Source organism: Wolffia australiana, chromosome 20, assembly GCF_029677425.1.
Source record: "Wolffia australiana isolate 7733 chromosome 20, ASM2967742v1".
Lineage (NCBI taxonomy): Eukaryota > Viridiplantae > Streptophyta > Magnoliopsida > Alismatales > Araceae > Wolffia > Wolffia australiana.
This window is the reverse complement of record NC_135854.1, coordinates 7,080,479-7,090,268: the sequence shown is the minus strand read 5'-3', so window position 1 is coordinate 7,090,268 and position 9,790 is coordinate 7,080,479. Positions and strand designations below refer to the sequence as shown.

General features: G+C 42.6%; 1 protein-coding gene across 8 annotated transcripts; it reads right to left on the bottom strand.

The window, feature by feature from the left end:
- Positions 1-236: 236 nt before the first annotated feature.
- Positions 237-9,742, bottom strand: LOC144716356 (long chain acyl-CoA synthetase 9, chloroplastic-like). 8 transcript variants are annotated; one of them, XM_078591481.1, is made up of 13 exons: positions 9,585-9,742; positions 8,615-9,085; positions 7,908-7,988; positions 6,052-6,324; positions 5,527-5,658; positions 5,266-5,439; positions 4,965-5,194; positions 4,173-4,290; positions 3,965-4,096; positions 2,849-2,983; positions 2,558-2,764; positions 945-1,138; positions 237-512 (listed from the first exon to the last, which is right to left on the bottom strand). In XM_078591481.1, the coding sequence occupies exons 2-12, from the start codon at positions 9,059-9,061 to the stop codon at positions 974-976; spliced, it is 2,094 nt and encodes a 697-aa protein (XP_078447607.1). In that variant the 5' UTR covers positions 9,062-9,085; positions 9,585-9,742; the 3' UTR covers positions 237-512; positions 945-973. The 8 variants fall into 8 exon arrangements, with proteins under 8 accessions (XP_078447607.1, XP_078447603.1, XP_078447605.1 ...); XM_078591477.1 differs by having other exon boundaries at positions 237-488; XM_078591479.1 differs by having other exon boundaries at positions 237-485.
- Positions 9,743-9,790: the final 48 nt, after the last annotated feature.

The following is a 9,790-nucleotide window of genomic DNA, read 5'->3' as shown; positions in this document are numbered from 1 at the left end:
TTCTTATTTCTTGAATTTGTTCTGGTATTGACCCCGTGATGCGTGGTTGAGTGACAATACCTCTTGCATTAGATGCTCCAGCACATCAGTGGCACGGCGCTGATTTTTGTTTGCCTTGTTGGACAGAACGTTCAACTGATTTTCTAGTTCTCACATTTCCTCTGGGGGGTCTGATAACCAAAATGTTATGATCCTGATTTAAGATCAGTGATCAAACGGTAACTCATGTATGAAACTTCAAGGAAACGTCATATGTAGTAATGTCATTCAAGAATTCTGTCAAAAGCAAGATTAAAGGGAGAATGGTGAGAGATGATGTGAAATAAGAGACAGTAGTGGCCGAGAGTTGCAGTCGTATCAACTCCTCTCCAGCTGCATGGAGTCAGGAGAATCTACAAGCTCCAAGAGGCCGCTGCTCCTTTCTTGGAAATCAAGCAATTGATTCAATACCCAACCTCCTTTATTTATAGGCTTCCAGCTCCTGGCTTCTAACAATTCAAATCAGCCTATGCCTGAATGATTTCACATGCTCAAAGACACCTCATTCTTTTATTTTCATGCTAGGCTCTCGATACAACATTATCATTCTCATAGTTTCTTAAAGTATTTCTGAACTAGCTCAAACCCATGAAGTATCATTAAAACATAGAAGATAGCAATACAAATAATCTTTTATCTTTATGAAAGATTGCAACAAGCATCAAAGGTTGTACTTCCACTTCCAGGTATCTTATGACTGTTAGTAGTTGTCTGACACCACCTCATTGTCCAATGAAAAATGAGGAATAGATTTCAGGAAAGCATACAGAAGCAGAATAATATTGCTGAAGTGAACCTGAATTGTCCAGGGAGATGATTCTGCTGAACCTCAAAGTAGAGCTGAATTATGGATAAAGGAGGGGGAATTAAGTGTGAGAGAGGAGAAAAACAGACAAAAATTCTACCTGATGAAGTGGAAGAGTGTGTCTATGTGTCACTGGTAAAGATGGGCAAGATCATCAGCAAATGTCTTCCTGATGACTTCCCTTTTGAGCTTCAGCGCTGCAGTGACCAGCCCAGATTCTGGAGTCCACGGCTCTGGCACAAGCTTGATCTTCGATGGAATCTCAAATTTCTCCAACCGCCCCTTCTTGGCCACCTGCCCAAATTGACTGGTCAGAGAGAGGGAGGGAAGAGGGAGAGAGAGAGAGAGAGCGTGTGTGTGATTGTGTGTGTGTGTGAGTGAGAGAGAGAGAGAGAGAGAGCGTGTGTGTGATTGTGTGTGTGTGTGTGAGAGAGAGAGAGAGAGAGAGAGAATGCCTGTATGAAGGAGAGAGTATTTGTGCGCATTGATGAGGGCAGGGAGGCAGAGAGAGAGTGCATGTGTGAGGGAGAGAGAGGGAGTGGGAGAGGGGGAGAGAGAGAGAGAGAGAGAGAGAGAGAGAGAATGCCTGTATGAAGGAGAGAGTATTTGTGCGCATTGATGAGGGCAGGGAGGCAGAGAGAGAGTGCGTGTGTGAGAGAGAGGGAGAGGGAGAGGGAGAGGGGGAGAGAGAGAGAGAGAGAGAGAGAGAGAGAGAATGCCTGTATGAAGGAGAGAGTATTTGTGCGCATTGATGAGGGCAGGGAGGCAGAGAGAGAGTGCATGTGTGAGGGAGAGAGAGGGAGTGGGAGAGGGAGAGAGAGAGAGAGAGAGAGAGAGAGAGAGAGAGAGAGAGAGAGAGTGTGTGTGGGGGAGAGAGTATGTGTGCGCAGAGGAGAGGGGGGGGAGGGAGAGAGAGAGTGTGTGTGTGAGGGAGAGAGGGGGAGGGAGAGAGAGAGAGAGAGAGAGAGAGAGAGAGAGAGAGAGAGAGAGAGAGAATGCCTGTATGAAGGAGAGAGTATTTGTGCGCATTGATGAGGGCAGGAAGGCAGAGAGAGAGTGCATGTTTGAGGGAGAGAGAGGGAGAGGGAGAGAGAGAGGGAGAGAGAGAGAGAGAGAGAGATTTATACAGGGCATCATCACAAATCAAGATTTAGTGAAAAAATTTATGAATAAGCATTATTATGTATAAAAATAAGCATGACTTCTTTATTATTTGCAAAAATTGTAATGATTATCAGGTTAAGGCAAATTTTCTAAAGCATGTAACAAACATTAAACATGGACGCAAGGTTAATTACAATGAGCACAAAGCATCATTTAAAACAAGGTTTTGACAAAAAAGGGGGAATATGTTTTATTCATCTCCCATTTACTGAAGTATGATTATGTAACTAAACAAAAAAAAGGTTCCAGGACATTCAATACAATGAGAAGGGTATAAATGAAATCATTTCCCAGACCTCACTGACAGATGTTCGAATTCCCCACAGATCAAGATTTAGTAAAAGCTCACGTGAATGGCTCATAAAAATAAGCATAATTTATTTTAGTTTGCATTATCCACAAAAAGCTTACTGACTATCAGGTTATTGTAATTTTTCTACGAGATGCAGTAAACATTAAAAGACGGATGCAAGCAGTAAAAGTTTCACCAAGTATTATTTCAAACATGAGATTAACTAAAATGAGAAGGGTATAAATCCTTTCCCAAACCTCTCTCAGAGATGCTTGGACTTCTTGGACTGCTTCTTCTTTCTGGCACAAATCTGACAAGTCAGAATATGAAATTCCATGTTTCTGGGCCCACTCTTCCAAGGCCTGATGAACGGGGACGACAAGCGACACACAGTAGCTGTAAAAAGAATTAGCATGGACCATGATATTGTCAACGTAAGGGCTTGCCACGAGCATGGCTTCGACCTGCATTGCCACCATCTTGCAGTGAGAGAAAAACTAGAGAGATAAAGTAGAGAGGGTAGAAAAAATGGTCAACGACATGCTGACCTTGCCCAAAGATACATATTCACCATGCTGTAGTTTGACTATGTCTTTCTTCCGGTCAATGATCTCAAGGCAGCCATCAGGATGGAACTGCCCGATATCCCCAGAGTAGAACCACCGCATCCCCCTTTCATCGACCTAATCAACAGCCAAACAGACCATTCATATTCTTCAACAAGTAAGAAAAAATTAAACGAAAAAGAACTATAGCATATAGGTTTTGGTTTGATCCCCATAGGATCAGAAGGTCGTTAAGCTTGGACCGCAAAGTGGTATTTGATAGATCAATCTTGTTCTATCAATCATCATTGAATGATCGTTGGATTCTTGGTATGATGCACACCATTTATAAGAAGTCTCGTCATTTCACCAGCTAGGGGTGTTTCGCCATTTCCACTCTGCTTGAATTCCTCTTAAAATTGGGTAGCCCTCCCTTTAGGAGGGCAGCCAAGAAGTAAATGGAAGCTGTTGGGTTTTATACATCCTTCTCTGGTGATCCTCTTCGTGCTACCTACCTCCCTCTGCCAATGATCTTTCTGGTGCTCTCCCTCTCTATCTGAATTCTTGGCAACAATCTTAACGCCATTTCTCTTATACCCTTTCATATCCAATAAGAACACTCCGGTTTTTATCAATTTTTTTCCAGGAAGACACAAACAGTGTGGATGACAAATCATCATTGTTGCTGTCATAATTCCAAATCATCAGATGAAGCATTCCTCATCATTTCTTTACTGCCATATCATTGTCTCCTCAATTGTAAAATACCAAAAAAACAGTTGATGATGATGATGCTGGAAAATTCTTCATAGCCTGCCAAACCATAACTGTTTTGATTGATGAAAAAACAATAAAATGATGCAGCAAAAAAATCAAACAATAAGATCCAAAGAGTCCCCTGTTTATCAACTTTACCAGATTTCCATATCAATTGATCAATGGCCGATTATAACTTCCATTGATTGAAAAAATTGGCTATGATCCAACCAATCAAAACGATTTGATCAATATTTGACTGAGTCCAATCAATGAGACCAATATTTAAATGGATCACATTGATAAATATTGAATTAACAGAATTGGGTTCCCAACCCCAAAAGCATAACATCTTTAACACACCTTGTAAACCTCACTGGTCTTTTCGTTGTTCTTGAAATACCCAGCAGTGACATTTGGGCCGCCAATGACTATCTCTCCCCGAGGCATTGGTAAATCAGTAGTCAGATACCCACCCTCTGGCCAGTCAATGAGCTGCAACATAATCAAAGTTGATATTTAATCGAATTTAAATATTTTTTATTTTCTAGTTTTCTTCCACAAGGATTACCTTAATGAAGGAACACGGGAGAGGAGAACCAACTCGACCAACAGAAGAGTCATCAAACTCAGAAAAAGTCCCTCCAGCACAGGTCTCAGTGAGCCCGTATCCTTGCCCAATAGGCGCTCTGCAACCAAACAAAAACATAAGCTGATAGGAAAACTTAATCGTTCTTCAATGAGTCAGAGGTAATAGGCAATTAGACCAAATTGGATAAGATCCGGGGGTTCAAAAGATAAGCCCTGACCATGAATGTATTGACTAGATCAATTATTGGATCAATTAGTTGATCCAATCTATCCCATCAAAAATCTGATTGATTGCTGCCTGGTACTAGTGGTAGGCATCAGGGATCTGATTAGATTGGATAGGATCAAAAGAATCAATTGATCCATCAGCCCTGATAGTGATCTGTTTAATCCACTCTGACTGGAGCAAAAAATCGATGGCTCAGCCCTGATCATGACTGGGTGAGCTGGATCAAGGTCAGATAGAGCGGTCAACTCATTAGGTTTGATAGAAGTCTGATCAATAGGCAAACTATAGCAGGGGCACGGGTCAGCACTGGATCGGGTCAGATCTGATTGAAGTATTTGATCTATGCATTACGCCTTATTGGATAGATCTGATTTGATCTTACGATTCAAGATCAGAAGAGTCAGGTGGAGATTGGATCAATCAGTTGATACAATAGATCGCCAAAACTATGACAGATGTGAGTGACTCCAGCATATGTCATAATTACATAAAAAATAAGCAGATCTTCGTAAACAATGTTTAAGTCAAAGAAAAACAATATACCCAAGAGTAATGTTAATGAATCTCTGAGTGTCACCAGAAAGTGGGGCCCCGCCTGAAAGAAGAAACCGGATCTGGCCTCCTAGAATCGCCCGCACCTTTTTAAAGACCAAAAAATCCCATAAGATCCTTTCAGGCCCCCGCGCACCCAGCCAACTGCCATTAACTGCACTCAATCTGCGATTGTAGGCAACATCAAATAACTTCTTCGCGATTCCTCCTTTCATTTCCACCTGAAAACAATAACTTCAACTTCAAAAGTCTATGCAAAGAATTCAATTAGCATGAAATAGACTTTGATTACCTTCTTCCTAACACCATCCCTGACCCTGTCAAGGATTGCAGGAACAGCCGTCATCAGCGTCGGGGCTAAGACTGAAGCATCACCTTTTGTGCCTTTTTTTATTTTGTTTGAAGTATCAGTAAGTGTCAATGGGGAGCCATATCCTATGGCGCACCCGACAGCCACCATTACATTCTGCGATCATTTATATATGTTAAACTGATCAAGGAGAAATTATTTTACTTGGGGAAAACAACAAGTGGAGTGAAAGTTACATTGTACCTCTGCTGCTAGTTCAAGAATATGGGCCAACGGCAGATAAGCCAGATAGACATCTTTGCTCCGAAGTCCAGGGACAATAGTCATGACTGCAGATAGCGTGGCTAATACATTGCCATGACTCATCATCACTCCCTGTGAATAAACAGGAATAGAGAAAGAGATCAGCCAGCTAAACTTTCTATACGTGGCAGAATCTTTAGCATCTGAATGGTGAAATATAGACGAAGGTAAGTTAACGGAAAAGATTGGTCGGTCAAAATTTGTTAAATAGTATTTATCTATCTCAGCAGGAAAGATCAATGAACCTTTGACCATTCGTTAAATTTTAGTATGACACAATGATTACAAAATTAATGACGAATATGTAGGCTTTCTTATAGAAGATAATACTGGTACATGATTAATCATCAGACTACTTGCAATATGATTTTTTTGAAGAAACTACTTGCAATATGATCAATACGTCATTCGAAAATTTTATAAAAATTAATATAATAAATATTTTTTTCTCAAGGAGTAGGTAACCTTAGGCAAGCCAGTGCTGCCACTTGTATACATGATCACGGCTATGTCTGCAGAGGCAGGCAACTGTGCGCTGGCGGGCCTCCCCAGTCCAGATTTCTTGACTTCCTCGAAAGAATTGATCTTCCAGCTTGTGTTTCTCTCTGCTGTGGAAACATCGGTAATGATGCCCTCTTCTTCTATATGAATAACACGTTTAACATTGTCAAGCTGCCCGCTAATCTGAACCAATTTCTGGAATTCCTTTGGCCCACAAATCACAGTTGAAACCTCCGTCTAGTGTCATAGAAAAGGTAAAAATAAAATTAAATCAATGTCAAACAAATAAGAGTAAAATCATCGTTCTTGCTATTAATGGTGACAAAAGAATCTCTAAATAAATACTCCATAAGAAGTGTCTTTTATTTGTGCCTGTTAAATAGAATAGGTAATAAAGCGTCTCAAGTTAAATAAAGGATCAGATATGAGATTCTTTTCTCAATGGCCTGTGACACCAACAAAAATATTTATTATCGATGAAAACTTTAAGCGATCAAACTTCGGCAGTTTGATGTGAAGAACGCCTTCCTACATGGCGATCTGAAGGAGGAGGTGTATATGAAGCAGCCCGAGGGGTACACCCTTGGTCCTCCCGGCACCGTCTGTCGGGTAAGGAAAACGCTGCCGAAAATCATGGGACAGCGTATGCGTGTAGAGCCACCCCAGGACAAACTTCTCTTCCGCATTCCACGTGGCGTAGTGGACATGCGTCGGTTGGAGCGGAGCCTCGGTGCAGTGCTTGAACAGGAAACGTGATTCCAGGGTGGTTTGGACGTAGCGGGTCCATTCCAGTAGATTCGGGCCCCGAAGAAGAGTAGATTCGGGGACCGCTGGGAGGGGACTCACAATTTTGTAGGAGAGAGGCTTCTCGAGGAAATCGGCATCTTCGAACGGCATGATGTCAAGTTTTGGGTGCGGGACGGCAACCGGTTAGAGGGGCGACCGGCGTCGGAGAGGCAGACGGCCAGAACAGGGCCTGGAGGACGTAATGGGGCCGTCCAGGGGGCGGATGACGGAATGGATGACGAAAAACAGTCTCGGGATGACGCACAGATGAAGAGGATGACGGAAAAATCGTCCGGATGACGGTTCGGACGGGTCGGTTGACGGTTCGGACGGTGATCGATCGGATCGGATCGAATGAGTCGGGCGTGATCGGATGACGATGCGGACGGGATCGGTTGACGGATCGACTCGGGATGACGCGCCGGGATGACGGTTGGCGCTTGCTGCGGCTGCCGGCTGCGGGCTCGGAACGGCCGTCAGACGCCGGAAATCGAAGGAGGAAGACGGTATGGAAGATTTTGAGGATGAAAATCGGAAGAGGAACGATTTTAAACCAAAAATGACTGGAATGAAGAAGAAATTGCGAAGCGGAAGGGAAGTTCCGCAAGAGAAAGGAGACGGTTCCGCGTGGCGAAGATAGTCTGCGCGGGAATGTTCGTCGGTAGAGGATCTCACTCCTTAGAGAGCCATTGGCTCTGATACCATGTTAACCCTAGGAGGGGGAAGTGGATCAAGAGAGATGGAGTGAGAAGGAAAATAGAATAATGTACCAAAGATGTTACAAGAAGAGGGTATATATATATACCCTAAGTGAGAGAAGAGAGATAAAGGGCTAATGGGCTTATAGAACAGGGCCCATTAGCCCGATATAGGAATATATCACTAACAAAACCCACTTCTCTTCTTATCCACATTTAAGAGACCAATAGGAGCCGCTTGATGCACGATCTTTCACCAGACAGGGAAAGGGAACGGAATAATTTTGTAATAAGAAATATCTATAAAACGTTAGATACACATAGTTTGTGGGAGACCTCGTTCAACGAGTAGCAAAGCGCCTCCTCTCCAAGCGAAGCATAAATGGTGACAACAGTGATGTTTTGCCGGAAGCATCCCTAATTCATAGAAGATCAAGAAAATATGATTTACAACAAACATAAAAATCAAAGTAGGAAAGAGCCGAAACAAAAAACGTCTTATATCATTGGAAAACCCATACCCCAGAGAAATAATTTTTCTCTCTTCTTTCTGTGGTAAAAAATGTTTTAAAAAGCCTAAGTGCTCAACCGAATGGGCCAGAGTGCAGCTCAGATTTCAGACCTTATAAAACATAACACCTTAAAATTTATATTTATATAAATACGGAAATCCATTCGTAACATTTTCTCAGAGAAAAATATTAATTGATTCGTATAGACATTATCCCTCGTTATTCCATGGCTTGACCAAGTCTTATGACAATGCGACACACATTCCTTTGAGGATACAAAAAGTTGTTGCCGTATTCACAACTGATGAAGTTTGAGGGATGAAGGTCTTGTCTTTCCTGACCATTGTTTTGATTGAAAACTAAATAATATGGCGATAAAGAAGCGCAAACTTACCTAAGGCATCTGTTCAATTCATAGGAATGGAAAGAAACAAGTCCATCACAATATTATAGACCTCTAAATTAAAAACACATATTTCAGGGTAGAACATGTTTCTACGGTCTACCAGAGATCCGGAATTAGTAAGATACCTGCAAGGCTATAAACCATTCAGCCCTCGTCTCAGCAAATATTGCAGCACGTTCTCCTCTTCCGTGGCCGATTTCAAGCAAACCAGATGCGAAACAGGAAGCATCTACAAAAGTTTGGCCATAGCTAATCCATTGATACATTCCTAAATGAAGCTTCTCCAAACTCCTTCCGTCCGCAGCTACTTCTGTCTCTTTGGAGATTAGCTCCCGCGAACCCAGCAAATTTCTGCTTGAATATAACTTGCATGACTCCTCGAACAACTCTGCGAGTGTTGAAATTCCTTCCCATGCAGTTTCAGTAAGTGTTGAAGAACGATAATTACGGATCGCGTATCCTGGTTCTCCACCCACATCAACTGGCAACCCTCTTCGTTTTGGTTTCTTGCCCTTCCGCAGAAAGAGTGTGCAAATGACCGGAACAACAAGGCCGATAAAATAAGGGTTCATCTTTTAAGACTCCTCGTCGCTGGCCTGGCAATTGAAATATCAATCAGGGGAGGAATATAGATTGAACCCCTATTTGGAAACACCTGCATGAGTGGACGCAATCTAATGGCCACCAGAAATTGTAGGACGGAACTGAAAACTCAGGGAAATAAACTTTGGGGACGATTGTAGAAAGAAAAAAATATGGCAGTTCAGTAGACTTCGCGATTGTACTGCATTTCGAAGTTGGCATCTCATCTTCCCACTAAATTCTCTTATCACCAACTTTTCAATTCCTTTGCTAGGAAACCGTGAGCGCACCGTCAAAATTGGAGACCATCTTCAACTGTATAAGCATGCATGCGAGGATCTTCCTCCACAGATACGAGGATATTCAATGCAGGTCTCCGGATGATCGCAAAATAAAAATCCACCACGGGAATTGCGAAAAAGGGCAAGAAATGCGACGAACAATGCAGAAACAAAACATAAATTTTCAGATAACGAGAAAAGTTTAGTTAAATTAGCAATAGGGACACCATACTTCGGCCGCAGAAGTCCGAGCGCTTCACGTAGGAATGAACTAAGCCGATCTTCCGGACATGCGAGCAGCGCCACAGCTCCGGATGAGGAGCTCCTGCGACTTTGAGTTCTCCGCAATATATATAGCCGGTCCTCTCCAGACACGTCGTCCCGCATCCGTCCCAGCTCCGTTCCGTCTCCCCATTTTCGTTGTCCGTCCCCGAACTT

Coding starts and splice junctions, on each gene's coding strand:
- LOC144716356 (XM_078591481.1), bottom strand. CDS start 9,061: ATGAACCCTTATTTTATCGGCCTTGTTGTTCCGGTCATTTGCACACTC. Junction 4,291..4,964: donor TTCATTAACATTACTCTTGG/GTATATTGTTTT, acceptor GTTTGGTTGCAG/AGCGCCTATTGGGCAAGGAT. Junction 1,139..2,557: donor TCCAAGCATCTCTGAGAGAG/GTTTGGGAAAGG, acceptor CAATTTGGGCAG/GTGGCCAAGAAGGGGCGGTT.